This window comes from Anser cygnoides, chromosome 3 (genome assembly GCF_040182565.1).
Source record: "Anser cygnoides isolate HZ-2024a breed goose chromosome 3, Taihu_goose_T2T_genome, whole genome shotgun sequence".
NCBI lineage: Eukaryota > Metazoa > Chordata > Aves > Anseriformes > Anatidae > Anser > Anser cygnoides.
Window position 1 is genome coordinate 64,021,746 of NC_089875.1, and position 16,593 is coordinate 64,038,338.

Sequence of the window (16,593 nt, forward strand, 5' to 3'; positions counted from 1 at the left end):
CTCTGATTGGTATTGTAAACCCTACTTCTGTATTAACAGGAATAAAAATGTAATGCTGTGCTGGATTTTGTACTAATTTTCTGCTAGAGCGTTTACTAAATCAAAACTTGTATTTTCATCCCTCTCTCATTCCCACTCACTCTCATCCTTACTGTAATCATCAAGAGAAGACTAAGCTTCTAGCTTTTCCGGCCTTCCTATCCCAGAAGAGGATAAGCATCCCTGCATTATGCCTGGACCCAAAATAGAATATTTTTCATTGATACATTGTTCAATTTAAAAACAGATACTGAACTATATATTTTTTTTTTCTTCTGACATGGTTTATTCATACTGGAAGTAAAACAGTCTCATAAAGTTTTTCTAGTATTTAATGGACCTGAATGCCACATAGTGTACGTACCTCTAACATCATTTTCTAGCCTCTTGGCATCATTAAGGACCCTGAAGCTTTTCTGAAGAGAGCTCTTGGCGTCATCCTTCAATGATCCTTGAGGACCAGATGTCTGCAGACAAACAAGCAGTGTCACAGATACAGGAAAATCTTAAGTCATAGAAGATACAGGAAAACAATCTAAGTGAACGTTCTAAATTCAAATGAACATCGGTGTGCTCTGAATCATATCCCATTGTCATTACACTGGTCTTCAAAAGACTAAAAAATAATTTCCTCTAATTTATTTTCTTTTGTTTTTAGAGGAAGCCAGTTCTCCTTTGGAATACCAGTGATGACTACAATAAGAAGAGAAAATGTTTATATCATTACAGAAAGAGATTTGCTCTAGGAACAGAACTTTGTCCAGAACAAACAGATCTTTCAACTTAAAATATGTGTTTCTTCCTCCAGCTACAGTATTTCTCCCTAAGAGCAGCTACAACACCTTTAGAAGCCAGACTGGATCTGATGTTCCATATTCTCAAACAGAGAACAGAGCTCTCTTCACGGTTAAATACAAGAACTGTAATTGCTAGGTCAGTATAGTAAAGATGCTATAAAGGAAATAGAGTTTAAAAAGAAGGGCAAACTGCAGTTAATCTGAAAGAGTTTTATTACTAAATAACCATTCTTCTACACATCATACTGTTTAAAGATCTTTGCTTTGAAAAAACATCTCTCCAGTGCAGAGACTGATCAATCGGTAGTATGATTTTTCTAAATTAGATTAGTATTTTCAGTTGGTAGAAAATGCTCTAGGTTCTGAACCACTTACTCTTCAGTTTGTAAGAGTGAACTCAGGTCACACATCATACTGAGTACATTTCTATGAGAATACTCTTGACAGCCAGATAACGTTCTATATTAGTCATGGGTCATAGCCTCGTAACTAGTATGTAATTAAGAAGCAGCTACTTTTCATTTTCCCTGGCAGATACATATACTCAAAATGTGTGTCAATTAAATGACACAGTTATTATTACTATTCATTATTTATATAATGAGCAAGCCCAGAGGTGATACTGTGCATACTGCTGAATCTTTGTTGTTTTTTGATGACGCGTTGAGAACCATGTATGGAACTTGTCTACTTCTTTTCCATTTAAAAATCTTAAAGAACACTTTGGATACTCACAAAACTCAGAATACAGTTTTTCTGTAAAGGTATATCTCATGGCATGTGTGGCCATGTCACTGGGATACATCTACCATACTACTTCCTTGTAGTCATGGGATCTAAATTTATTCTCAGCTTTCATCATGGGCTAAGTGATTTTATGAAGTATGGCCTGTATGACTACCAAGCACACTTGAACTATTAAGCTGTTTCTACTATAAATTCTTCCCCATATCAACAGAAAATTTATTTGAAAGACCAACAAAACAACAAAACCTTTTTTTTTAAATATATTGTATCACTTAATATAAGTAGCACTGATAATAGAAAAACACATATAACCCTAGAAAAAGAAAAAGAAAAAAGCAAACAACAAAAAAGACTTTCCAGTTAAGCAAAAGATTGCTCCTGAAGCAAGAATGGTTGGCCAGATTTTGTAGCAGATGCACCTGTCAAATCAGATAATACTACTATATATTCTTTTTCCCGTTAGCATCAAAACCCAGGTCCATGTGACCACGGACTTCAAAAAATTGTTATTATTATTAAATTACTAGGCATGGTTGACTGGCTGTTAAAGCAGTTTATATTCAATAGAAATACATTGGAAGGCCAGATTTGCAATGCGAAAACAAGAAGTTCATCAAATCAGGGACAATAAATAGGTCCGGGCTGGCAATTAGTCAGAAACAGATTTCAGCGTAAAGTTAATACTAAAAAGGCCCTTCAGAGACAAATACACTTGCACTGATTAAAAGCTTTATTTTATATTAATTTTCAAATAATTCTGAAAGGGAGGATTAGTCAAAAAAATCAAATGCAAAACATACTTTTTTTTTTCTAGCTTTTCTTCCGACTCATGGAATGTTGAGTTATGATGAAGTCAATAATGAAAAAAACAAACATTTTCTGGCAGTGTGAGGTGAAGTTTATGCCCAGCTTGCGGCAAGCCTGGGTCATGATGAATCCTTTTATGATTTAATAAGACTGACAGCTAAGGGATTTTTATATTGTTTTCTAAATTGGTACACCTACTGTAAAAATGAAAAAAAAAAAAGTAAAAAATGATTGTGGTTCAAGACAAATTGGAAAACCACAGTGTCTCGGGAATCTAAGTTCTAATTCTATCTGTTCCAGAGTGTACATATCCTGTGGACAGTAACTTCCTCACTCTGTGCTTCCCTCCACACCCCCTGCCCTATACAAACTTTGTGCAGCTTGACTGCTTGTGGCATCTTGTGGCAGGAGTGGGATCTCGTTATGTATTCAAACAATGCCATCTCAATCTTGGGTTAGAGGCATAAGTGCTGTTATAATAACATAATACAAAATGCTGCCACTGAAACCATACATCACCCTTAATGGTCTGTTTCTTCCTTTCCTTGGGTTAGCAATAATTCAATAATTTAAACAAGGTTTAGCACCAAAAGAAAAATACCTATCAAATTACTGAAAACCTCTATGAATTGATAATTAGCAATAATTATGGGTAAGGAATGAATTCAGGAAGAAATATCCTCTCTGTCTTCCTTTTTCTGGTACTTCAGTGAATCTTGAACTCTGTTCTTGCCAAATGACCCGCCTTCTGCAGGAGCAGAAGAAAGATTTCAGTTCAGCTCATAGCCTGGTGGGTTATAGAACTATTTTGGGATGAAGAAGATCCCTCCAGATCTCCCAGGGATGACTGTGCAAATCACTGAACGCACATTGGCAGGGATAAGGCTACAGGCTGCAAGTTTGAATAAGATTAGCCATAGCCACAGCATTCTGTGAAGACTCCCCCATCAGCACATGCTGTGCACGGTCTGAACACATATCAGACAAAGAATTGCTGGGGCTTTTGCAGTATGGAGGGATTTTTTTCTGAGGTTTCATGAATGGATGTAAGCATGAAGTAGGCATTATGGTGCCTAAACCTGCTGACATGTCAGCAGTTTTGGTCACTTGAAGAGGTACAGCTCCAAGCACATATGTAAATCCACGGGGACAGTTTTGAGGATCACATACTTAAAATCACCTGTACACTTGTAAGTTGTTTTTTGCCCTAATTCACATCAGTCAAAACAGTTCTGCCTTATTTTTTAAATAAAGGATTTTCTTTTCACATACATTTAAATTCTGAGATGTCTTCACCTCTGTGAGAGCTAAGGCTACTCTCAATTTTGCAAGTCTTGGAGAAAGAATAAGTCTTGGGGAAGCTGAGAATTCTGAAGTACCAAGATGCTATGTGTGAATTGCACCTCAGGACAACCTCATGATGGTAGCTAGGCAGTGTTACGCTGTTATCATATAAGGAATTGAGTGTAATGGCACCCCAATAGTTATGTCAGGTGCCACTACAAAGGGAGTAAGAAGAAAAGAAGCAAGCAGGACCCTAAACACCTAACATGTCACCTGTGGTTCCAGTTACTAGTCTAAAAAAGACTAAGAAGAAAAATACTTTTTCAAGACGTGGTTTAAAACTATAGTTCTGATCTGTGAGACACAAGCTGGGTCTGTTAACATGACTACTCTTCAGTCAGTTACTGTCTTGGCTAAGTAATGGGATATTGAAGCTGCCTGAATGCTAGAGATTTCTCATCTGTGATAAATTTATTTTTCTTTTAAAGGGGAGAGCAAATCCATCATAAAAAGCTCAGGAGGAATTTTTCTGTCATATTTTTAATACATTTTTTCCCAGTCATTTATCAGGCTTCCTGTAATCACGATGGATTTTAAGCATTTTTTTTTGTTCTTGCTTTTAGCAACATTAGCTTAATTTAAAAACAAACTAATCTTCCTGTTAAAAACAAAAATAACCCCAAATTCTGAGATACCACTGAGGCTCCCATAGATTGTTTACTTCAATCGCTTGCAGGGTGGAATCTAAAACTCAGCCCAGTACCTACCGTTTCTAGTTTATGCACCAGCTTGCTGCTGTTGGAAAACCTTCCCTCCACAGACCCAACACTATCATTTCCTAGGAAAGGCTAGGTTCAGTGATGCACGTGAACTTCAGACCTCTCCTCTGTTATCTGCTAGCTTCTGGAGATCAGAGTCCTTTACAGAAGATTGGCACCCACAGGTACTCTCAGAAAGAAAAGAATATGGCTCCATCTTCCAGAAGGAGAGGAAAGAGATGATTTCTGTCTTCTGTACATTGGCCCAAAGAGTACCTACTTGAGAAGGAGGGAACAGTTTCTAGGACTTGCTTAGTCTGAGGGGGCTCAAATCCACAAATGATACCTTCTGGGCTAGTGCTTGAACCATGGAGCTGCATGACAGCATGGGGGCACTCCTGTCCTGCTAAAGCTCAGCTACAAGAAAGAGGATATATTACATAAAGGCCTGCAGAAAGAGGAGCCTCTTTCTGATTTACTGATTTTAGCAGTTAAGCTTTTCAACTAGGATGAGCAAATATCTAGCTCTTTCCATTAAATAAATAAATAAATAAATAAAAATAGAATAGTTAAACAATGACTGAACTTCACAATTTTTTACATTTGGCCCCAAATCCTAACATGGTTATTTACCAAAAACTGTGTAAAGTCTACCTTGCTCTGCAGCAGCATGCTGGTAAAACACTGATTATCCCTATATTTAGCCAATTATGTTTATAAGGCAGTAGCTCTCTCCATTTTCCTCTCTATCAACTAGACCCCTATTACCCCTGTTACACATATACAGCAAAGAACATAAACAGGCTTCCCCTAATGAATGTATAGAGAGGAGATGCTTAAAACTCCACCCGAATAGTATGTTAGTCTCTCCTTGCTACTCGCTTGCATAATATTGTCCATCTCTTCACCTCTATCCCTTTCTATCATCTGTCTATCCACTTTCACCCCATGGTATAATCTACCAGTTCACTATCTGATTTATACTCTTTTGTAGTCATACTGTAATTGCTTGCTTTGTTTCTTGACTGCTGTATGTATCTTTTTTTTCCCCTACTGAATCCTTACAACAGCTGCCTGCTGCACTCACTGTGAATCATGAAGGAAACAAAGGATAGATATCTGTATTAAATCTAAATGTGCAGAAAAAATAATAATCCAGAGCTCCTTATTTACTTCTGCAGAGTAATTAGCAGTTCTAGAGAAACAAATAACTATTGACGGAGAACTAGCATACACTAATATGTGAGGTGACTTTTTTTTTTTTTCCATCGAGAGAGAAATACAGTAATTAGTGTTATTTGAAACAGAAGTTACCAATCTAAACTGTCTAAAAATATTGAAACATTTGTGCAACAACTAAATCAATTTATCCCTCTCCAAAATACAGACTTTTCCAGCATGTTGTTGCTTTTACTGTTCTTGCAATCCATTTGACCGAAGTAGCTCTCTGCGAGCTACTTTTATGCACATGCAAGTGCTCTAACTGCAAGTTGCTTCTGTTCACCTATATGTTTCTGTATCAAACATAGGGTCTGCCTATTTTATATAATACTGTAATTTTCTTGGTGATTTTTTGTGTGCCTGTGAAGTGCATATCAGTTGCTCTCTGACCAGCTTCCACAAACTAGCCATTAACTCCTTCAAAATTAGGTATAAAAACAATTCTGGCTATGCTCAGAATGTTTTCTGGTCTATGGAGCCGAGCTCCTCATTATGACTCAGGCAGCAGAGCTGGCTTTAGCTTAGAATCCTATTTTTAAAAGTTCTTTCCGTTTCCTCTGAAAATTTGCATGTAATACCTCATACTGATTTCTCTGTGAAAATGGCCAGAGTTCATGTAAAAAACTGCATGTATTTTATTAATAAAACTTTCTGCACCATTTCTATGTCTCTCCATTTCTAGATTTCTGCTAAATGCTCACAGTTCATCTTACGTGCAGAGAAGTGCCTGTGAGCATTTTCTTAGAACTGGAGGATGAAGAGTTAATTAAGGAATGTAGTTCTTTAGATGCATGCAAAACATTTTAAAAATATAACCTAGCTTTAATGAGTATTGAATGACCTACACTCATGACTAAAAGCTTTTCCGCAGCAGCTGTTGGCTTGAGCCATAGGCTGAAGTTGAACGGTAGAAAGCAGAAGGAGGAAGAATTGTATACAAAAATGGAAAGAAGATCAAAAAAAACAGGAATTAGGGACAAATGGAGATGTAGTCAAGGTACACATAGCTCTGGCAGGGGCATATCGTTCTGATCAAGGATCTGTGGTGGCAGGGTTCTCTATAGTCATAAGATGGAAGACATGGATCTAGGATAAAGCACAGCACAGCTCCACAGAAAATCTAAGCCTCCTTCCAAATTTACTTATTTTTCTTACCGCTTGCATAGCTTCATTTGCAAGAGCCTTGGCTTCCTTGGCAACTTTTTCAGCTTCATCTGTGTTATCCTTGATGTTAGTATAAGCATTGAAAGCAAGTGTGGCATTGAAAGAGATGTTTTTGGCTTCAGCAAGGATTCTGTTGGGATGGGAAAAGTAAACACACCATTAAACCTGCTATCAGAGCTCAACGGAATATAGTAGCCCACTTCTTCAAACCCAACAGCCCTTATTTCTAAGGTTATTTTTAAGACATTGCTTTAGAGAGCAATGCTACACTTGAAAATTCAGGAGTTCTTGCATCATATGTTTAATAGAATTCATATTTCATCTGTGCAAAAAGACACAAAAAAATAACATTTGCTAACAAGGAGGTTACGTGAAATAAAAATGGATCAGACACTGAGATAAGACAGTGCAGTGCTTAATAAATAGTAGATATTATATACATATATTACATAGATACAGATATACACACACAATAGTAGATATACATACATAGTAGACATATACTCTTTAATATAAATATAAATCTGTAAATCTATATAAATCTGTATCTATCTATAAATCTAAATATTTATATATAACATAAACATAAATCTATCTACTATCTACTATCTACTATTATCTACCATACAGCAGATTATACACTATAATAGATAACATATACATAATGTAGGTTTATAGGTTATGTGATGAGTCAGGCTATTCATTGAAGTTTGAACTGTCTGAACATGGGGAACATCATCACAGGGATGTTTTAGAGCAGTCTGTGTGAACCACCCATTTCTTGGTCTGGCTTCCAAACACAGAAATCTTACTATCTAAAACAATCCTAAATGTTCATTTTTCATTTTGCTTACCAAAATGAAAAACATAACCAATAATACTTCATATTGAATGAGTGTTCCATTTATATGAAATGTTCCATTCTAATAATTTTAATTAAATTAAAAGATAATTATAAACAAATAATATTCTTGGTGCAGGGATTAGAGCTCAGTTAAATGACTTTCAGGGGAATTTTTAGACACCAGGCTAGAGAAATCGCTTTTCTTGCACTCTCTGCATGTGACATATTCAAATATTTTCTACAAAGAAGTATTGTATATACAGAATTAACTTGAAGACATCTCTCTCAGAACACGTTATAGCTTAATGCCTATGGTACTTTCCCTGAAAAAGGATAAATGGGTCCACTTCACTGCTTGAACTGGACAAGAATGGATTTCAACTTGGATTTTTGCCTCTCAGGGAAATGTTCTGGACATTAATGTGTATGGTAATGTCAGGGAGGCAGGGGTTAGCCCTGCTGGACCTGTTTCAGCTTGTATAAAATACTTAGTCATTGAGACAGAATGCGTGGAAGAAACAGAAATTAATTCTCTAACCTCATAACTAATCTATTCTCTGGAGAATCGGGACAGCTGGGTTCCAATCCTTGCTTCAATGAGTATTTAATGATTTCTACAAAATGCAAAACGAAAGACAAAGGGGACATAGGGTATATTCCTTGGACTCCATATGTGGGTAACAGAGGGAGACAGATTTCCTTTGGGCTGCCACATGACTGAGCTACCTGTGCATCATTCCTGGAAGAGTCTAGAACCATAGAATCATACAATCATAGCATATCCTGAGTTGGAAGGGACCCACAGGGATCATTAAGTCTAACTCCTGTCTCCACACAGGACCACCCCAAAATCAGACCTTATGTCTGAGAGCTTTGTCCAAACTCTTCTTGAACTCCAGCAGGCTCGGTGCCCTGACCACTTCCCTGGGGAGCCTGTTCCAGTGCCCATCATCTTCTTTCATCAAAGAACCTTTTACTAATACCCAACCTGAACCTCCCCTTTCACAGCTCCATGCTGTTCCCTTGTGTCCTGTCCCCAGAGAGCAGAGCTCAGTGCCCACCCCTCCACTCCCCTCCTGAGGGAGCTGCAGGCTGCCGTGAGGCCTCCCCTCAGCCTGATCTGCTCTGGGCTGAACAAACCAAGGGACCTCATCTGCTTCTCATACATCTTCACCCATATACCCTACAACATCTTTGTAGCCCTCCTTTGGATGCTCTCTAATAGTTTTTGTTTGTTTGCTTGTTTGTTTTTATATATACTGTGGCGTCCAAAACTGCACACAGTACTCAAGGTGAGGCCATGTCAGCACTGAACAGAGCAGAACAATCACTTTCTTCAGTTGGCCAGCAGCGCTGTGCCTGAGGCACCCCAGGATACAGTTGACGCTCCTGGCTGCCCAGAAACACTGGGGACTCAGATTAGCTTGACATTGGCCAAAATCCTCATATCCCTTTCTGCGGGGCTACTCTCCAGCCTTTTGACCCCTAGTCTGTATGTATGGCCAGGGTTGCCCCTTCCTGGGTGCAGAATCTGACATTTACTCTAGCTAACCTTCATATGGCTGGTGATTGCCCAGCTCTCTGATTTGTCAAGATCGCTCTTCAAGGCCTCTCTACCCTCATGCTGTCAGCTCCTCCCAGTTTTGTATCAACGGCAAAATTCCTCAAAACACCTTTTAGTCCAACATCCAAGTAATTTATAAAACCATTAAAGAGAACTGGCCCTAAAATGGAGCCCTGTGGAACCCTACTAGTGACTGGCCACCAACTGGACGTAATCCCATTTACCATAACCTTTTGAGCCCAACCCGTCAGCCAATTGTTCACCCATGGTATTATGTTTTTTCTCTGTCTGTATGCTGGACATTTTGTCCAGAAGTATACTGCGAGAAACAGTATTGAAAGCTTTACTGAAATCCAAAAAAATCACATCAACTGGCTTTCCATGGTCAACTAGATGGGTGACCTTGTCATAAAAGGAAATTAAGTTTGTTAAGTAGGACCTTCCCCTCATGAACCCATGTTGGCTATGTCTAATGACCGCTTTGTCCCTCAGGTGTTTTTCAATAACTCCCAGAATAATTTTGTCCATAATTTTACCAGGCACTCAAGTGAGACTGACAGGCCTGTAATTATCGGGGTGTTCTTTCTTGCCCTTCTTGAAAATTGGAACAATGTTTGCCAGCTTCCAGTCAACTGAGACCTCTCCAGATTCCCAAGACCTTTGAAAAAAAAAATAAATGAGAGAGGTCTCACAATAACATCAGCCAGCTCTCTGAGTACCCTGTGATGAATCCCATCAGGCCCCATAGACTTATGTGCTTCCAGCTGGAGCAGCAAGTTCCACACATGTTCTGGGTTGGTTGGGAGTTTATCGTTATCACAGTCATGGTCCTCCAAGTCAGGACACCTGGGGTCCCAGAGCCCATCATTGGTGTTGAAGACAGAGGCAAAGAAGGCATTAAATGCCTCTGCTTTGTCTATGTCCCTGTTTGTGTGGTGACCATCCTCTTCCAAGTAATGTTTTCTCTGGTCCTCCTTTTGCTGTTAACATTTAAAAAAAAATACTTTTTAGTGATGGAAAGGAGGAGATAGATAAATATCTGTCTCTTTTTCTCTGTCAATAAATCTATCTCCTTCCTCAACTACAGATGGAGCTCAATAGGTTAGAGTAAGTTTTTTTGATACTCTGTTAGATAAACGTGCAGCCCACAATAGATATCTAGCTAGTAGCTAAAGTACTGCTTAGAAACATGGTTCATATACCCTCTGGTTAGGAGGGAATTAAACTGAATTTTCCACATACCAGTGACGTTTACTCATCAGCAGGCAATTAGGCATAAGGAAGAAAAGCCTGTCCTAATACCTATCCGTATACAGGATAAATATATATATATATATATATATATTTTTTTTTCCCCTAGGTTAAATTCATGAACTGTTCCATGTTCTAACTCTCAAGAGAACACCCTCACCATCAATCAGTATGCTATCTGAAGCCTTAGGGGGTGATTTGAGAGAAAGAGCTCTCCCTCAATCTCTCTTGTAAGATGAAATGGTATTTTTCAGCAAATTTAGTATTAGCTGAAAGATACCCAAGTGCCAGCTGTGAGGATAGATATATTTTTGAATTCCTAAGATAGATAGAGAGAGACTGCATATTCCTGTAAAGTGTGACTTTAATGTCAGTGCATGAACTAAACAACTTTATCCTGATGCAGGATGACATAGGACTTTGGTATTTCTTTCTCCTTTGAGATTATGTATCTGACCACACTAGAAATTTTAATTTTTAATAATTTGCTTTTAAATATAATTTGAAATGTTATTGATTCTGTATTATTTATTGTGTATATTGAGGAACTGAAGGTGATGTCTGGATCAGATAGAAGTATAAATGATACTGCTACACCACAGTAAACATGGCTTTAAACACTACCCTAAGCTACCTAAGGCTTATGTTAAGACAGAAGCACATATACACACCCCTAAAAAGTCTATTTAAAACAGTTAAAAACCCGTACCTCAAAATTTGTCTTGTCAACATTTCATTAAAGAGGCAAAGTACTCTTATTTTTACATTTTATCTACTTCTTTCCTTAGTTCCTCCATGCCAACTATCTATGTATTTGGATAGGTTTGGATTGTATTTCGTATTTGGATTTAGATGTGCTGTAGTTAGATGTGACACTAGTCTTTAAACCCAGAGGTGCACAACAAAACTGGTATGTGTCATGATCAGTCAGTCCATATTCCATTTACAAAAGCTGCTTTCTTCTAGAAACAGTACCCTTTAAATCCTTTTTACTCAGGAAACTACAAATATCATTATTTTATGTACTCCTCAAAACATAAATTAGGCTGAGTATCTAGAGTACTGTGACTACACTATATGTGAAGCCAATAATTCTGCAAGTATCAGACACTTTATCAGAGATAATTCCGTGCCTTTTCCTCAAAATTACAGATGCTGGCAAGAAAAAATGCGTTAAGCATCTGCTCACAAGTCTTTGGGATATTAAAGTCTCAGGTATCTTTAAAAGGTGTAAGCAACAACAACAGACCAAACTGTCAACCTTAAAACAACAACAATAACAAAACACAAAATCCTCAGCTTTTCATTCATGCAGTGCTTCTGAGAAAATAAAACTCTGAAACTATACTGAGGACAGGTCCAGGATGCAGATTATCCATGATCTATTTGTGTTAGTGTTGCAAATTACACTTTCTGTTTATTACTTGCTTTTTTAAATGCAGAAAAACAACAACAACAAAATCCCCTCCCCCTCCCAAATCAAAACAACCTTTTCCAGGGGTCCTTCCAGGAAATAATATTCATGACACGTTATAAAGTGTCATTCTTCTATGGGGAGGGCTGTGGTCATATAAACAAAGGGCACTGCAGTTCCAACTCATATGAAGAAATGTGAAAGTTGTGAATGGAAACCAAAGTTTCTGAACTTAGGTTTAAATATTTTTGCCTATGACACCTATTCATTTTGGGGCAGTGTTGTGAAACTACTAGATGGATTACAGTCCGTTAGCATGGAGGATTTCTGACAGCACACAAATTAGCACCATGACAAGTGTCTCCTACCAAAATGATCACCTTAAAAATAAAAACATACTGCTTGTTTTTAACCAATATTTATGAAAACACATAATGGGCCCTGTAAGAGAAAGTTCAATTCATTTTTTTTCACATCAACACTAGCAATAAACATATGGTAAGTCAAGCTGTGTAAATCAAGGGTATATCTGAGGGCACTACAGTATATAAGCATCATAAGATATATGAAACAGCTTACAAGAGAAACACAGACACATTTTTTCCTTTTTTTTTTTTTTTTTAAAAGGAATACACGGACTTAGCCAAGAAGGAAAGAAACTGAACATGACTCTCAAAGCCCAAACTTCTCTTGTGCAAGTATCATATGGAGATTTTAGTAGCCCAGTATCATATTGGAGCTATGTAATGACTATGTCAACCTTAATGTCATTTTCACATGGTCCTCTGTAGAGCAGAACCAGGTATTGCCTGATGCATGATTATGGCTCAGGATAGAATCTGAATGACATAATGCATCTGAAGAACCTTCTGTTCAATTGACCATTATTTGCTCAAATTCATCCATTTCTGAGCATTTAATTCTTTGACTAAGAAGGACAAATTTGTGCAATAGGGTACCACCAAGGAGACTACTCTTCTTCAGCAATTTATACTTTTCAAAAAAAAAATGGTGTGTTTTGTTCTTTTAGTATTCACACAGTTGCACCCATAGGGATCTGTCTTTCTCTAGTACTTTGCCTACCACATCAGTTCATATGACACTTTTCAAATAGTAACAGATCAACTACCACACCCTAAATAACAATGCACCCAAATTTTCCAGTAATACATTGTGTGTTGGTGGGGGTCAGTTCCTTCCTTCATGCTAGTTCCTGCAACTGTACAGTTTTAAAGGCTGGCAATTTAACCTATGTAATGATAACCAAAACCAACATGCATCTCTGCTATTGTATATTTTGTGCTTTCAAAAACACTTGTAGGAATGACATCTATATAGAACAATAGATGGTAGTGTACTAGGCTTGCATGGCAAGGTTCTGGTAGTGGAGGTGCTGCAGGGGTGGCCTCTGTGAGCAGAGCCCAGCAGCTGCCCCATGTCAGATCAAAGCCAGCTCCAGATGGCTCCAAAAGGGACCCACTGCTGGCCAGAGCCGAGCAAGGGAGTGATGCTGGTTGGGCCTCTGGGAGAACAGATTTAAGGAAGGCAAAAAAAAACTGCTGCACAACAGCAGCTGGGAGAGAGGAGTGAGAAAATGTAGGAGAAACAGCCCTGCAGCCCCCCAGGTCGGTGCAGCAGGAGGGCAGGAGGTGCTCCAGGCAGAGAGCAGCAGTTCCCCTTCAGCCTGTGGAGAGGCCCCTGGTGGAGCAGGCTGTCCCCCTGCAGCCCATGGATCCCACGGTAGAGCAGTTCTCTACACTGCAGCCAGTGGAGAAGCCCACGCAGGAGCAGGTGATCTGGTGGGAGCTGCCACTCATAGGGGACGAGCAGTTCTTGAGGAACCAGACTGTGGGAAGCCCCATAATATCAGTTCAGGAAGGACTACATTCTGTGGGAGTGACCCCATGCAGGAGCAGGGGAAGAAACTGACTGTGAAGGAGTTGCAGAGACAAAACATTATGGACAGACTGCAACTCCCATTCCCCATTTCCCTGCACCACTCAGTGGGGAGGAGGTAGAAAAGGGCGGATAGGTGAAAGGTGTTTTTATTTTGCTTTTTCTTCTCATTGATCTACGTCCGTTATCAACAGATTACATTAATCTCCCTACACTGAGTTTTGCCTGTGATGGTAATTGGTGAGTGATTTCCCTGTCCTTATCTCAACCCTTGAGTCTGTTTTCATCGCTTTTTCTCCTGCTGTTCCTTTGAGGAGGGGAGGTGAGAGAGTGGTGTAGCAGAGCTTAGCTAGCCATCAGTGTAAAACTACCACAGCTGGCATTACACTGTCCCTTCCACTCTGAGCTTGACCAAACAGATGATAATGTCAAACAAAGGAAAATCTTCCCCTACCTGTTGGTTTTGGGGGATTTATCGCAAGCTACTGTCTCATTTTGACATATCTAAACCCCAGACTTTTATCAGACATAAATTCGGCTTTTCTCACTGAACTGTATACTTGCATACTCATATAGAACATTTTATATTTGTATATCCTCAATGACAGACGTCAAAGTCTGAAAAGAATGCCCTTCAGTTTCTGTCAAGTAGCTTTACAAACCTGCTTCGTGTTTTTATCATTACCAATGAATGGCTGTCTTACCCATCCAGTACTGCAGATGATTCATTCAGCTGGGCTGCATGGTTCTCAGCTTGCAACACCTTTTCTGGAAGCATTTTGTCATGAATTTCTTGTGATAAGTCATCTATTTTATCCTTCAGCTGATCGGACATTGATTGTATCTTATCTGCAACACCTTCTACATACTGACATAAAATGACATAAGAAAGACCTTTAAGCATCTTAATGCAAGCACTCTGTAACCCTTTACATATTTTCCCTGTGAGATATTATCTCATAACTTACCCATGCATTAACACTTCAGGGAACTAATATGGAAAGAATACAAGAATGGTTGGACTGGAGAGCAGAGGGAGATGAAACAATATACCGCAGCCACTTGCCTCTCCTGAGTTGTTATTTCACAATTAAGAAACTGCACAGTTTAAATACTTAATAACTCTAATTTGGATTTGTTTCCTAAATGTAGATGCGCACATAGTTATAACAATTTGTGGTCATACCCCCAGTAATAACTAACCAAGGACAGAAGTTCAAGTTTCATGACCCTTTGAGTGACCCATATATACTTTTGAATATTAAAATACCTGAGTAAGAACTATACTTCTGGGAGACCTTCCATTCCTGTCCCAATAAGTTGTCTCAGAATGTTTGCCTTTGCATTTCTCCACATGGCTTTTTTTCCATTCATTGTATCAATTTGCAGTGCAAGATAGAAATATTTCCAGAACCAATCATATTTCTTTTTTTTTTTTTTTTTTTTTTTTTCAGCCTTAGTGGCAAACTCCATTGATAAAACTCTTAAGGCAGAATTTTCAAAAATTTTATGTAAAATGAGAACGCAATCCTCTCATCTCCCTGATCTACCTAGACTTAAAATTGTTGCCACAGGCAACAAATTATTTCTGAAATTTCCTTCTGATATGCACACACAGTTTTTGTGCAGATAAATCTACATCTAGATCACAGAGTCACCATGAGACTATGAACAGGTTTGCTGCATCTGCAATTCTAATGACAAAGTCAGTACCAAAATCACAATACCATATATAAAAGGAGGTAGAGTCCATGAAAAATGATGAGCTAACTCTTTGTGCAATCCAATGAATCATTTAAATCTCAAACTTAATCATTTTTATATACTAGCTTAGCTTTTCTGTCATACAGCAATAGGAAAATTATTTCTTCCAATTCAAATATTCTAACATTGATTAATAAAAAGAAAAATCAGGTGTTACTTTAATTAGCTATTTTGTTTCCATAATGATGCTTTATTTTACTAATTCTCATATAAGGATGATAAAACACTCACCTCTACAGCTAAGCTGATTTCATTTGTAAGGTTGTTGGCTTCATTAAGGACGTCATTCCCTTCCTGCAGACTCTTTTCAACATCTTGCCTGCCGTCTTCTACAGCTTGCTTCTTTTTCTACAGGATGTGTTCACAAAAATAAAAATATGAGTTGTTTAGTAGAAAGGTGATGCCAGTTCAAATACTGACATCCCAATACAGACTGCATTTTTTCACCATGCCACAAAGGTCAGACTTCTCAGAACGTTCTGAGGAAAGACAGTTACAGCAATAGAACATATTTAAAATAAGATATCTTTCTTTCTCCTCCTGTCCCCAGCTTTGTATCTCTCCTCTTACATGGTAGGTTTTCAGAGGCAATTGACTGTAGTATTATGGCAAAATGAATCAGAAAGAAGTTAGAAATCCTAATCCTTACCCAGATGGGCAAGTTTCTCATTTTGACAATTACCTACGCTGGCCATGAAGGCAAAACTTATTAAAATATTCTGCAGCTTTGAAATCCACATCCACTGGCATTTCACTAATTAATGAATGTAAAAGAAAAGACAATGGTTCAGAACAACCTAAGGATTCTTGATTTTCCGTCTGGTAAAAATACTGCGTATTGTGTAAAAAGAATGGATGTCAAATAAGTAACCGGTGATTTCCTGTATGAGATTCATTTAGCATTACAGATTAGTCTGATAGGAGACCATGGCATTCTAGTCATGGTGCTGTGATGGCCTCTTGGTCAAAACAGGGGTTAAAATAAAGCAAAAAACCTGCTCAAAATCAAAACCTGTTCAAGTGGGCAAGACCACTGGAGAGGA

At 38.3% G+C, this 16,593-nt stretch overlaps 1 protein-coding gene across 1 annotated transcript in view; it reads right to left on the bottom strand.

Annotated features, from left to right (window-relative positions):
* LAMA2 (laminin subunit alpha 2) overlaps positions 1-16,593 on the bottom strand; it is a 380,764-nt gene that overhangs the window by 63,707 nt on the left and 300,464 nt on the right. The window contains exons 38-41 of the mRNA XM_066993195.1: positions 15,782-15,898; positions 14,491-14,654; positions 6,809-6,947; positions 404-506 (exon numbers count right to left, since the gene is read on the bottom strand). Coding sequence (XP_066849296.1) covers positions 404-506; positions 6,809-6,947; positions 14,491-14,654; positions 15,782-15,898 — 523 coding nt within the window. The remainder of the gene's footprint in view (positions 1-403; positions 507-6,808; positions 6,948-14,490; positions 14,655-15,781; positions 15,899-16,593) is intronic.